The 14557-nt window shown below is 39.7% G+C and overlaps 1 protein-coding gene across 7 annotated transcripts in view; it reads right to left on the bottom strand.

Moving 5' to 3' along the window:
- LOC122402804 overlaps window positions 1–14557 on the bottom strand; it is a 183480-nt gene that overhangs the window by 54502 nt on the left and 114421 nt on the right. For 6 of the 7 annotated variants that reach the window (XM_043405908.1, XM_043405904.1, XM_043405906.1 and 3 more), the window contains 3 exons: window positions 13070–13351; window positions 8827–9189; window positions 3956–4183 (listed from right to left, as the gene is read on the bottom strand). In XM_043405908.1, the coding sequence (XP_043261843.1) occupies window positions 3956–4183; window positions 8827–9189; window positions 13070–13351 (873 nt within the window). The remainder of the gene's footprint in view (window positions 1–3955; window positions 4184–8826; window positions 9190–13069; window positions 13352–14557) is intronic. The other variant, XM_043405909.1, reaches the window with a different exon arrangement.

Genomic DNA, 14557 nt, shown 5'->3' with positions numbered 1-14557 from the left:
AAAAATATTAAACAACTTTTCTGTACAGCGCCAAGCAAATTTATTAAAAATGAAAAACAAATTTTTAAGAAAAATCGATAGGGGGTAGGTACCAACATTTTTGAAATCGTTCTGAAAAAATTATTTTTGATTGCAGGGGTTAATTACAATCATTTTTGGTCATTAGACATATCGTTGAAATTCTACCCACTTTCGAGAAAAAAATTCAAGAAGGTGTGAAATTTTTCGACAAAATTCAAAAATTTCAAATCCTTCTAAAAAAATTATTTTCGGTTACAGGGGTCAATTACAATAATTTTTGGTGAACAGACATATCTCCGAAATCTTTCGCATTTTCGAGAAAAAAATTCGAGAAGGTATGAAATTTTTCGACAAAATTCAAAAATTTCAAATCCTTCTAAAAAAATTATTTTCAGTTACAGGGGTCAATTACAATAATTTTTGGTCATCAGACATACCCTCGTAATCCTGCGCATTTTCGAGAAAAAAATTCAGTAAATGCCTAAATTTCGACGAAAAAAAAAAATTACAAATCATTCTGGAAAAATTATTTTCAGTTACAGGGGTCAATTACAATAATTTTTGGTCATCAGACATACCCTCGTAATCCTGCGCATTTTCGAGAAAAAAATTCAGTAAATGCCTAAATTTCGACGAAAAAAAAAAATTTCAAATCATTCTGGAAAAATTATTTTCAGTTACAGAGGTCAATTACAATAATTTTTGGTCATCAGACATACCCTCGAATTCCTACCCACTTTCGAGAAAAAAATTCATGGAACTTTTAAACATTAATAACTATTTAACGAAGCCCCGATCAACAAATTAATATTCTTCATTTTCGTCTTATTTTGGCCCCTAGAATCCCCCATTCAAATTTCAAAATTCTACAATTGTACCTTCCTATTGACAATTAGTTTCAAAATATTCTAAATTACACTAAAAATAAATAAATTAACAGCATGATAAATATAGCTTCCATTGGAAGTGTGTAAAGTTAACAATAATTTTTTAAGTTAAAAAAAGCTCTAGCAAGATTTTTGAATCTTTTTTAGAACCCAAAATTCGGTTATTTCTTTGTTTATTAACGATTTGAATTTGTTTTGACGTTGCTAATTCTATTCTGTTTGTATTTCTAAGGAACTTGATGCAACGAAATATGTTTTATCGTTCAAAGTTTGAAAGTTTCAACATTGTTAACTAAAATTTCCATCAGATACAATCGCTCATTGTGAAGATGTTGCTTTTGCAATATGTCGTGTTACTTCGTTCGCATTTTATATTTATCTTCCAACTAATTAACGCCAACGTGGACAGCCCCCTGTCTGGCATTATTAATGATCCACGAATTCTTCGAATATTAGTAACCAAGTATATTTAACCCCCAACGATCGTTGCACCAAAGCAAAATTCAAATTATCATCACAGTATTTCGTAATTCGTAGATTCTATAATAATTCTATAGTAATTTTTCTGCTTTTAGTTTTATATATTCTCCTAAATGTCAAAAAAGCTTCTGTAAAAATTGAAATCGCTTTACATCGAATTTCCACATTTTATTTGATTAAATTTCATTTCAAAGATATTGTAGTTTGTGTTAGATTGTTGGATACATATATATAGAACGGTTTAATAATAATGAACGATACAGAAGTGATACATGTTGAACGCACGACGACCACGCAACGAACTCGGTGGGAAAGCGACGCAACGCGCATGCGCGCGTTCTCACTCGCGCACGCTCCTCCGCGCATACCGACAGGCGCACGCTACCCGGATGTGTGACAAACATCCATCATTAGGAAAACACATTGAATACACCTTGAAAAACTGTAATTTCCAATTTATGCTTCTGTTTTGGAGCTGTATATGTGTTACCCTGAATGACCGAAATTGGAGAATGTCAACTTTCACCGGTGAATGTCAACAGATACCAAATACATCGGTGAAAGATCGAATATTTCATTACATTGTTGTACATTCGGACCCTCTCCGGTGTGTGTCGACAATCACAAATATGCTCTGCTGGACGTCCAAAACAGAAGAGTCAAAAAACAAGCGACTGGCTCTCTCCCGCCAAATCCTTTGTTCTCCTCGGAGTCAATCAGCTTTGTCAGTCTTATGCAAGCTTTGATAACGCGAGCAACGTTTTCTTAATTTCTTTTCCGATACCCTAATTTATACTAAATGGATACTGCAGTAAATCGTAATCTTTTTCTAACCCAGATCTAACCCAGACCTAACCCAGACTTATTCCAGACCTAACCCAAACCTAACCCAGACGTAACCCCCGTTATCAGCGATGAATTGGTCTGGGTTAGGTCTGGAATAAGTCTGGGTTAGGTCTGGGTTAGGTCTGGGTTAGGTCTGAATTAAGTCTGGGTTAGGACTGGGTTAGGTCTGAATTAAGTCTGGGTTAGGTCTGGGTTAGGTCTGAATTAAGTCTGGGTTAGGTCTGGAATAAGTCTGAATTAAGTCTGGGTTAGGTCTGGGTTAGGTCTGAATTAAGTCTGGGTTAGGTCTGGGTTAGGTCTGAATTAAGTCTGGGTTAGGTCTGGGTTAGGTCTGAATTAAGTCTGGGTTAGGTCTGGGTTAGGTCTGAATTAAGTCTGGGTTAGGTCTGGGTTAGGTCTGGGTTAGGTTTGAATTAAGTCTGGGTTAGGTCTGGGTTAGGTCTGAATTAAGTCTGGGTTAGGTCTGGGTTAGGTCTGGGTTAGGTCTGAATTAAGTCTGGGTTAGGTCTGGGTTAGGTCTGAATTAAGTCTGGGTTAGGTCTGGGTTAGGTCTGAATTAAGTCTGGGTTAGGTCTGGGTTAGGTGTGGGTTAGGTCTGAATTAAGTCTGGGTTAGGTCTGGGTTAGGTCTGGAAGAAAAATTAGATTTTCTAATTAGCAAACTCGTCTTTTTAAGAGTAAATTAAGGCCTAACCCAGACCTAACCCAGACTTAATTCAGACCTAACCCAGACCTAACCCAGACCTAACCCAGACCTAACCCAGACTTATTCCAGACCTAACCCAGACCTAACCCAGACCTAACCCAGACTTAATTCAGACCTAACCCAGTCCTAACCCAGTCCTAACCCAGACTTATTCCAGACCTAACCCAGACCTAACCCAGACTTAATTCAGACCTAACCCAGTCCTAACCCAGACTTAATTCAGACCTAACCCAGACCTAACCCAGACCTAACCCAGACCTAACCCAGACCTAACCCAGACCTAACCCAGACTTATTCCAGACCTAACCCAGACCTAACCCAGACCTAACCCAGACTTAATTCAGACCTAACCCAGTCCTAACCCAGTCCTAACCCAGACTTATTCCAGACCTAACCCAGACCTAACCCAGACTTAATTCAGACCTAACCCAGTCCTAACCCAGACCTAACCCAGACCTAACCCAGACTTATTCCAGACCTAATCCAGACCTAACCCAGACCAATTCATCGCTGATAACGGGGGTTAGGTCTGGGTTAGGTCTGGGTTAGATCCTTTCAGAAAGAGAGGCGAAAAAGTTACGTCACCCTTGTGACGTTTTATAGCGACCGAATTACGGAGAAGAAAATATAAATCTCCAACATGTTCAACACTCACCATTAGTGCATGGTGAATGTCAACATTTACCGGTGTAAGTCAGAAATAAGGGTGTTTAGCAAATATTTCGGACATACACTAAACGACTATGCGAATGTTGACATTCACCGGTGAAAGTCGACATTCTACAGATTTCGGTGTTTCACTGTGACATGTGTATATCGTTCGCTATAGACTCGTTTGTCGAAAGAAATTGTTGGTTAGAAAGAAAGAGTGAACCCCCAAGTTATTGTTGGTGGATGAAGTAAATTTTGTATCGATACAAAGAGAATTTGCAAGTTGTTACCCAGTTTCAGGCGACGAAGATACGTTTAGAGAGTGTGTAATTCGAGAAACTTGGGAAAGCTGCGTAATGACTCACCGTTTTCCGATTTCGGTGGGACTGGCTCGATTTTCACGGAGGTGGTTGTCGCGTGGAGGGACGTCGAGACTTCGGCGACCTGACACGGCACCGAAGCCAGCGGTTCCCTTTTCACCAAGTTATTACCGCCATTATTGCCGTTGCAATTCGCGTCCTGGCCGTTCCAGGACGAAGCAACCGGCAATGTCCTGCTGCAGCCCGCGTCGGAATGCACCGTCCTGGTTTTCCCTGAATTTATAAAACAACAGTTCGTTACTAACCCTCGGAAACTTCAGCCATCTGTCGTGTATCTGCAATTTGCCCGACAAAAAGTCGAGTGTAAGAGCGTTCTATACGAGGATCGTTCGACAAGTCCTTAGAAAAAGGTTAGAAAAACAAATCGTTTTAGCTGGATATCTTTTTACTTCCCAACGTGAGCTCCTTTTAGCTTTCTACGCTTCTCCAACTGTTTTAAGAATTCTAAAAAGCTAGATTTCCTCGAAAAATAAATGCTATCTGTGTCAAAAAAGACCCATTAACCCAATAAAAATTGAAAACTTCAATCTTCCTACGCCATCTAAAAAATTGTTTCAACAGAAACTTTTACAGATCTAATCCGAAAGAATGAAGGCAAATTTTGTGAACAATTAGGGAAACCGTTACACAAATTCTGATTTTTTCATTCCACCCTGATAATTAGGTTTGCTTAAGAAATTGAATTATAAATTTTGACTAGTTTTTTTGGCGATTCGATTCCACCGTTTATTCGACCGATCGTCGAGACAAAAGGGATCCGCAACGAGGTCAATAGCTGCATGAGTAACGCCGACATTAATTCCACAGTCAAACGGGGTCTCTATCGCGAACAAAAGGTACGATCTTGATTTTATCGCCCGTGGTATGAACCATTTATGCCACCCAGCGTGGATGGCGTGCACTGCACGCTCGTGTCTCGTCCACCGACAATGAAAACATTTATATCGGCCGGCACTTTGCGACACAAAGTAGAGGAAATTATGACCAAACAGCCTTCTTTCCGTCACGGCTTCCGAGAACCTCTCGCTTCGTATTTCTCTGCGACTATCGGGATGGACCGATAAATTTGCGCGGATGGTACGAGGAGTTTTACGACTGGGCGTGCAATTTGACAGGCTTTTATACAAACTTCTGTGCGTTTAACCCTTTATTTTCCCTTGAATTTCTAACAGTTTGCTAATTAAGTAAGTCTCGTAGCTACTGTGGACCTCGAATCATCGTGTTTCTGGAAACATCTGACGATTCATTCGTCAACGTCGCGTAGAAATGTAGGAAATTGTGACATTTCAGTCTAAAATATAGAAATGTTATGAAATCCTAACCATTTTCTAAAAAAAAATTCGAGAAGGTGTGAAATTTTTCGACGAATTTTAAAAATTTCAAATCCTTCGAAAAAAATTATTTTCGGTTACGGGAGTCAATTACAATCATTTTTGGTGAACAGACATACCCTCAAAATCCTAACCATTTTCGAGAAAAAAATTCCTTAACGAAAATATAAATTCAGGCCCAGAAATGGTACCCCGAAATTTCATGCGAATCTTTAAAAATTCATAACTTCTGAACGGATCGGCCGATTTTAATGTTTAAAAAGGCAAACAACGCGTATTTTAGTGGAGAATATGTAGAAATTCGAAAAATATTCGAAAAATTGTTCCTTAACACTTTAAAATAAGAAACAAACCCATAAACGTGATTCAATTTTCAAACGACCATAACTTCGACAATAGTGAATGGATTTCAATGAAACTTTTTTTTGGAAGTAGAGTTCATGGGCGCCTACAAAAAAGTATTAGACAATTTTTCTATAGGACGTAAAACAAATTTGCTAAAAATGAAAAACGAATTTTTAAGAAAAATCGAATTATTTTGGAAACTTCTCATGTTTTTTTAAATACAATACTATATTTTTTATACCAAAATATGGATATAAAATTCTGAGTCAAAAAGTGTTGATCTTTTTCAGCCCAGATAACGGGGGTTAGGTCTGGATTAGATCTGAGTTAGGTCTGGGTTAGGTCTGGATTAGATCTGAGTTAGGTCTGGGTTAGGTCTGGATTAGATCTGGGTTAGGTCTGGGTTAGGTGTGGATTAGATCTGGATTAGATTTGGGTTAGGTCTGGATTAGATCTGGATTAGATCTGGGTTAGGTCTGGGTTAGGTGTGGATTAGATCTGGATTAAATTTGGGTTAGGTCTGGGTTAGGTCTGGATTAGATCTGGGTTAGGTCTGGGTTAGGTCTGGATTAGATCTGGGTTAGGTCTGGGTTAGGTCTAGGTTAGGTCTGGGTTAGGTCTGGGTTAGGTCTCATTTACACTGTTGTTGTATTTTGTAATTTCCAAGTGTATGATATCTGTTTGGTTTGGACTTGAAAGAATGTCGAGTGAGACTTGACGAAGGTGCTCCTGAGATCAAAATTGATGTCGAATCACACTCGACATAGGAGTGCAAAGGGTTAAGATAATTTGGATTATTAACTAATCCAGACCTAACCCAGACCTAACCCAGACCTAAACCAGACCTAACCCAGACCTAACTCAGATCTAATCCAGACCTAACCCAGATCTAATTTAGATCTAATCCAGACCTAACCCAGATCTAATTCAGATCTAATCCAGACCTAACCCAGACCTAACTCAGATCTAATCCAGACCTAACCCAGACCTAACCCAGACCTAACTCAGATCTAATCCAGACCTAACCCAGATCTAATTCAGATCTAAACCAGACCTAACCCAGATCTAATACAGATCTAATCCAGACCTAACCCAGACCTAACCCAGATCTAATTCAGATCTAATCCAGACCTAACCCAGAGCTAACTCAGATCTAATCCAGACCTAACCCAGACCTAACCCAGATCTAATTCAGATCTAATCCAGACCTAACCCAGACCTAACCCAGACCCCAGACCCTAGATCTGGGTTAGGTCTGGGTTATGTCTGGATTAGATCTGAATTAGATCTGGGTTAGGTCTGGGTTAGGTCTGGATTAGATCTGAATTAGATCTGGGTTAGGTCTGGATTAGATCTGAGTTAGGTCTGGGTTAGGTCTGGGTTAGGTCTGGGTTAGGTACGCCCAAATCGACAATTTATCATGCACTTGTATGTTATCATGTGTTGGTAATCGGAAAAAAATGAAAACTGTTATTTCAATACGGAGTCGAACTGGTCATATAAGAAATTTACTCAATTCAATAATAAGAGTGATTTGATTATTTAAAATTTCCCAAGCAGTCAAAATGACTGCCTTTGACCAATATAGGTATAACACATATACCGGAAATGAAGGAGGGAGGAGGTAACTACAATTATTAATAAACGCATTTATATGTTGTGCAAAAAGTCACAAAATTCTAAGAAATTGTCTCATTATATACATAATTGTTTTTCTAATTGAAATTAAAAAGCAGTCAAAATGACTTCCTTGGGCAATCTAGTGTTAAAAGGTGGCTGGTCAATCATTCTTATTTACCCACTAACAAGGACGATTCCGGGTGCTCAGGAAACGGCGCAAAAAAATTGGCCAGCCTGGTGTCTGTTCCTGCAAAAGTCACGCGCGGCGAGCATCGTTTATCCCGTGCAATTTACTCCGGGGTAACGAGTCTCGAGCATAAGTCGTCGAACGTTCGTTCTGCCAAACGGGGCAGCCCGCCGTGGGAAGCATCGAACTTGGCCCACGTGGTGGACAGGAATGAATCATGAGAACGAAGCGTAAAAGCGGTTGGGGGATAGGAGAATCCGACGAGGGAGCCACCAGTCGGCTCTTACCGTAAACATAGACGCGAGAGAATCTTGCGTGAGCTCGTCCCTCTCTTCTCAATCTCGTCTCTCTTTCTACCGCACGCCGATTCGTCCGTCTCTTCCCACCTTTCTTTTTGCCCCCTCTTTTCAATCCTCTTAGCTTCTTTTCTCGACGTTTTCTTCCTCGTTCCTCGTTCCTCTTTTTCCTCCTTTCGTAGTTCTTTTCTTCTTTCTCTTTCAACCGTGGCTCTGCTATGCCTCTTTCTCCACGCTCTTTCCTCGACTTTCTGGGTTTCTTTCGCCTTTTCGTCTGTTTCACAGCGTTTCTTTCACTGGACAATCGACACTACTTCGCGTTACGGGAACGCCCGGAAGGGGGCGCTGCAAGGTCGTCGATTGCATCATAGATGACACCTCTAGAGGGCTTCCTGTTTCTCGATCGCGAGAAACGTCGCAGATCACTCGACTTCGACCATCGATAAAGTTACTTAGTTACTTAGGATTATTAGTAAATAATCGTTACAAAACTGAAGCTAACAGTGAGAAACACTGTCCATTGCATACGAAGACCGTATTGGCACCATCGGGCCCAGGGGCTTGTGGGTCTGTTTTGTCGTTTAGGGCCAGGGAAATATAAACATGATGCAGGCAATGATTTCTTTCCTTTTTAAATGGACGCCAGATTTTCTTTCAGGGGATCTGAGCGTCGCTTCTTGTTCAGTTTTAACGTACTTCCGAAACCACGGAATAAAGTTTCATTTTTACTTACAAAGTGTACTGCTTTTTCACCCAATTCCCAACAGTTACCGAGAAAACTCGATGATATCGATGTGTTATCTGTATGCATAGATTGCAACGTATTTGTGGGTGGATTGGTACGGACGGGAGTCAGCGCCATCTATGAGCGCGGTAGCGAAGTTTAAAAAATAAAAGAACGACGAGTCTCGAAGAAAGGACATTCTAAGGCGTTATAACAAAGAAAATTATCACTGTTTTCCTCTAAACTTCAGGGCCCCCACTCATAAACCTTGCATTAGATTCGTAAAAGGCGCCTCACAATGGCGCCCAATGGAACGGAGATAATGATAGAGAAAAAATTGATGTTATACGTACCGCTGTTTCTGCAAACGCAGGGCTGCCTGGTCGATTTGTTCTCCAGTTTGACTGGCTGACCTTGACTCGGTAGGAAGGCCTCCCGTTTCTTGCTGGCCTGCACGACCTGGTTGCAGGCGGTCTGGTCCCCCTGCATCACCATCGTGCTCGTCGTCGAGCTCGTCGGGCACGAGGTGCCGTTCACGGTGACGGAGCATCCGGTGGTCGAGCCTGACGGCGATTGGTACTCCTGGAGCAGGACGCCAGTCGTTGGTACAACGTTGCCTGTCGAGTTTGGCGATGAGAAGCTGTTGATCGTCAGCGTGGGCGCGTTTCCGGTTACCAGAGACAGTTGGGGAGAAAAGGTGTTCTGATGGAGACCTCCTGTTGAACAAATTTTAATTTCATCAATTGTAGGTATAACACTCGTTTATAGATATTATTGGAAGCTCTTTGGAATTTCGAAATAGTTTATATTAGAGGATGGGCCATGTAGTTGCAATATTACTCAAATTACTTAATTTTGTCATCTGGCCTCCTTTTTTGAGGATAGAAATTGCTGTACCCTGAAGTCGTTAAGCTATTGAGGATACTTAACTGTTTTAGTACCGAACGACGATATATTTTGAGAAAAAATTTCTTACCGAAAATCTAATTTTTCTTCCAGATCTAACCCAGACCTGACCCAGACTTAATTCAGACCTAACCCAGACCTAACCCAGACTTAATTCAGACCTAACCCAGATCTAACCCAGACTTAATTCAGACCTAATTCAGACCTAACCCAGACCTAACCGGAGACCAATTCATCGCTGATAACGGGGGTTAGGTCTGGGTTAGGTTTGGGTTAGGTCTGGGTTAGGTCTGGATTAGGTCTAGATTAGGTCTCAGTTAGGTCTGGGTTAGGTCTGGGTTAGGTCTGGATTAGGTCTAGATTAGGTCTCGGTTAGTTCTGGGTTAGGTCTGGATTAGGTCTAGATTAGGTCTGGGTTAGGTCTGTATTAGGTCTGTATTAGATCTGGGTTAGGTCTGGGTTAGGTCTGGATTAGGTCTCGGTTAGGTCTGGGTTAGGTCTGGATTAGGTCTAGATTAGGTCTGGGTTAGGTCTGTATTAGGTCTGTATTAGGTCTGTATTAGATCTGAGTTAGGTCTGGGTTAGGTCTAGGTTAGGTCTGGGTTAGGTCTGGGTTAGGTCTGGGTTAGGTCTGGATTAGGTCTAGATTAGGTCTCAGTTAGGTCTGGATTAGGTCTAGATTAGGTCTCAGTTAGGTCTGGGTTAGGTCTGGATTAGGTCTAGATTAGGTCTCCGTTAGTTCTGGGTTAGGTCTGGATTAGGTCTAGATTAGGTCTGGGTTAGGTCTGTATTAGGTCTGTATTAGATCTGGGTTAGGTCTGGGTTAGGTCTGGATTAGGTCTCGGTTAGGTCTGGGTTAGGTCTGGGTTAGGTCTGGATTAGGTCTAGATTAGGTCTGGGTTAGGTCTGTATTAGGTCTGTATTAGATCTGGGTTAGGTCTGGGTTAGGTCTAGGTTAGGTCTGGGTTAGGTCTGGATTAGGTCTAGATTAGGTCTGGGTTAGGTCTGTATTAGGTCTGTATTAGATCTGGGTTAGGTCTGGGTTAGGTCTAGGTTAGGTCTGGGTTAGGTCTGGGTTAGGTCTGGGTTAGGTCTGGGTTAGGTCTGTATTAGGTCTGTATTAGATCTGGGTTAGGTCTGGGTTAGGTCTGGATTAGGTCTCGGTTAGGTCTGGGTTAGGTCTGGGTTAGGTCTGGATTAGGTCTAGATTAGGTCTGGGTTAGGTCTGTATTAGGTCTGTATTAGATCTGGGTTAGGTCTGGGTTAGGTCTAGGTTAGGTCTGGGTTAGGTCTGGGTTAGGTCTGGGTTAGGTCTGGGTTAGGTCTGGGTTAGGTCTGGGATAAATGTATTTAAAACAAAATAAATCTATTCCCTGGGGGAATAAGGTTATCTATAAATCCAGACCTAACCCAGACCTAACCTAGACCTAATACAGACCTAACCCAGACCTAACCGAGATCTAATACAGACCTAACCCAGACCTAACCGATACCTAATACAGACCTAACCCAGACCTAACCCAGACCTAACCCAGACCTAACCCAGACCTAACCTAGACCTAATACAGACCTAACCCAGTCCTAACCGAGACCTAATACAGACCTAACCCTGACCTAACCTAGACCTAATACAGACCTAACCCAGACCTAACCGAGACCTAATACAGACCTAATACAGACCTAACCCAGACCTAACCCAGACCTAATACAGACCTAATACAGACCTAACCCAGACCTAACCGAGACCTAATACAGACCTAATGCAGACCTAACCCAGACCAAGGTGCCTAAATTTTTCGGTGGAAAAAAAAATTTCAAATCATTCTAAAAAAATTATTTTCGGTTGAGAGGGTCAATTACGATCATTTTTTATGAATACACATACCCTCGAAATCCTATGCATTTTTGAAAAAAAAATTCAGTGAATGGACAAATTTTTCGATGAAATAAAAAATTTTAAATTATTTTAAAGAAATTTTATTATTCCATTTAATTAACCCTATATAATTATAAAGTGTCGAAAATATTTAGGTAACGCGATCAAAATAATTTTTAATTTACTTTTGCATCATTATCATTCTGGATATTTATTATCAGCAAACACTAGTTTATTAGAAAATATATTTTAATATTCATATTTCTAGTCTTCTAAATTTGTAACACAATGTACCTAAATGCTTGTAAAATATTTCTAATTAAGAGTGAATTTAAAATATTTTTAAGATTAAACGAGAAATTACTCAAAATAAAAAAGTCGAATTATGAGCTTCCACCATTGCTTTCCGAGTTTTTAACTCCTGGAAGGATCGAATAACCAGCTGTTTTCATTCCATCAACGTTCCCCGATAGCCTGTGCAAATACCATTGCTTTTACGTGACCGAATCCCACATCTGAGTATTACTCTTGTTTATCAAGTGTATGTACGGTGGATATATTCAAAATCGATTTTCTCATAGACCTCGTTCGTAAAATTTCCAAAAATTTATTTCGCAAATCCATTTATTTTTCAACGAGAAATCGCCCTATTTATATTCGATTAAATCATGCACGTGGATCCAATCACAACTTACACGACGCTAATTTTGATAAAAATAGATTCTGACGAACGTTATATTGGACTAAGAAAAAGAAACTATGTTTAAAACACGAATTAAATTTATTTATTAAACTCAAAAAACATATGTACATCAATTTTTAGCTCAAAAACAGTCTACTTTAATTTGAACGTGTATTTAGCGCCATCTTTTGGGGCTTAAAGTAAAGTAATAAGATGGCGGCTGACTTGGAAATTGAGACCCTCTATTGCAATTCAAATTTAAAGATTTCCTGTTTATTTGGCCATTTACTACCCGTTTACTTTTTTTAATAATATATACACTTGTGCTTCGACGACTTTTTGGGAAAATTAATACTTTTGCGATACATATGAACGATAATTCTTCTATTTCAAAGCTAACCTACAAAGGGTATAGCCGAATAAGGGGGTCAAATGTGACATACGATGGATCCATCGATAGAGCATCGAGAAAAAACGTTCTGTGCCAAATTTTAACCCTCCATATTGTTTGGAAGGGTAGTTATTGAGAAAATTCGGATTAACGAATTTCTGCCTATTTCCCCTATTTAATCGAGTAGAAAAATTATGAAAAAAATCTGGCGCATTGTGGTTATCGAGATACGTGTTTGAGAATTTTTTCCGATTTTTCGATTCGAAATCCTAGGTGTGAAAAATTGAAAACGCAAAAAAACACAGAAAAATACGGATTTCGTATTGAAGCTTTCGAGACACTAGATTTCTATAATTACCGTAAATGCATATTGTCATTGGTCATGTCCCTGAATTTTTTCAGATTTTTCGATTGCAAATCCTGGGCGTGAAAAATTAAAAACGCAGAAAAATACCGATTTCGTATTGAAGCTTTCGAGACACTAGATTTATATAATTACCGTAAATGCGTATTGTCATTGGTCATGTCCCTGAATTTTTTCAGATTTTTTGATTCCAAATCCTGGGCGTGAAAAATTAAAAACGCAGAAAAATACCGATTTCGTATTGAAGCTTTCGAGACACTAGATTTCTATAATTACCGTAAATGCATATTGTCATTGGTTATGTCCCTGAATTTTTTCAGATTTTTCGATTCGAAATCCTGGGCGTGAAAAATTAAAAACCACAGAAATTCACTCACCGTGATGAAGATGATGAAGCCCAGTCAAGTTGAGCGTGTGCTGCGTGTGCTGAGTGTGTTGTGTGTGTTGCGCGTGGTGCAAACTACCGACGTTCACACCGACACCTTGAAGACTAAGCGCCTGTTGACCCGGGGGAGCCAAACTGGCCAAATTCTTGGCGAGTAGTTCGAGCTGCGTCACGGGCACAGGACTGTAGGGCGATCCAGGGGGTGGTGTGGGAGCTCCCCAGGTGTATCCACCCACTCCAACCCCAACAGCGGCGGAAAACACACTCTCTGAAACTACAGAAGCCAGCGATTAATCGTTCAACTCCTCTTCTAACTCTCTGATAAGAAGAAAGAGCCTCTGTGGTCCCTATCAAACCTTCCCCTAAGTTAATTAGTCTTATTAGAGGCTTGTGTATATTTGGTAAACTGTATTTCAAACTGTCGTTGGTCATTTTCTATGTTAACTAGGATCTCGAACACAAAAACTTTGCACTCTGTTAATAATAGGGATTACGATCAAAAGAAACTAAATAAAATTCTCATTATTAAATTTAAGTTGAGAAATTTTATTGCTTGCGTCGGGATTAAATAAAATAGACAAACCTATTACCAAAACATTACAATGTTACATTGAATTGTAAAGTGATCCAAAAAGCTTAAATTACATTCAAAAATGCAGAAAAAAAAATATTCCAGATTAGTAATAAAGTCAAAAAACAAATTTTTGCAGCTTATGCAAAAAAATGAAATCGTTTTACCATCGAATTTCCACTTTTTATTTGAGTAAATTTAATTCCACCAATTTCTTCGTCTGTCTTCATCAATTATATTATAAAGAAACAAACACTTTGCGCAAAAACTATTTAAATTATAGTTTGCATCTACTGGAAGGATCCTAATGCTTTGGACAAGATTCCAACGTTTTATTTGTTAACACATTACCGACCGATGGCCTATTAATCGACTGTTTTACCGACCAACGCTTACCGACAGAGAGCCTATTAATCAACTGTTTTATCGGTCGGTAAGCGTTGGTCGGTAAAAAAGTTGATTAATACGCTATCGGTCGGTAAGTGTTGGTCGGTAAAACAGTCGATTAATAGGCTATCGGTCGGTAAAGTGTTAAAATTAAGTATTTTATCGGTTATAATAATATTTCTACAAGATCAATTATACGTATAAGTCTGAGCAACGAAAACTGTTTATGTATATGTTACAGTGAAACACCGAAATCTGGAGAATGTCGACTTTCACCGGTGAATGTCAACATTCACATAGTCGCTTAGTGTATATCCGAAATATTTGCTAAACACCCTTATTTCTGACTTACACCGGTAAATGTTGACATTCACCATGCACTAATGGTGAGTGTTGAACATGTTGGAGATTTATATTTTCTTCTCCGTAATTCAGTCGCTATAAAACGTCACAAGGGTGACGTAACTTTTTCGCCTCTCTTTCTGAAAGGATCTAACCCAGACCTAACCCAGACTTAATTCA

The sequence above is a fragment of the Colletes gigas genome, unplaced genomic scaffold, assembly GCF_013123115.1.
Source record: "Colletes gigas isolate AHSC1104 unplaced genomic scaffold, ASM1312311v1 Colletes_gigas_Sc00040, whole genome shotgun sequence".
In the NCBI taxonomy this organism is placed as follows: Eukaryota; Metazoa; Arthropoda; class Insecta; order Hymenoptera; family Colletidae; genus Colletes; species Colletes gigas.
Note: the sequence above shows the minus strand (reverse complement) of the source record. Positions and strands in the feature narration are given on the sequence as shown.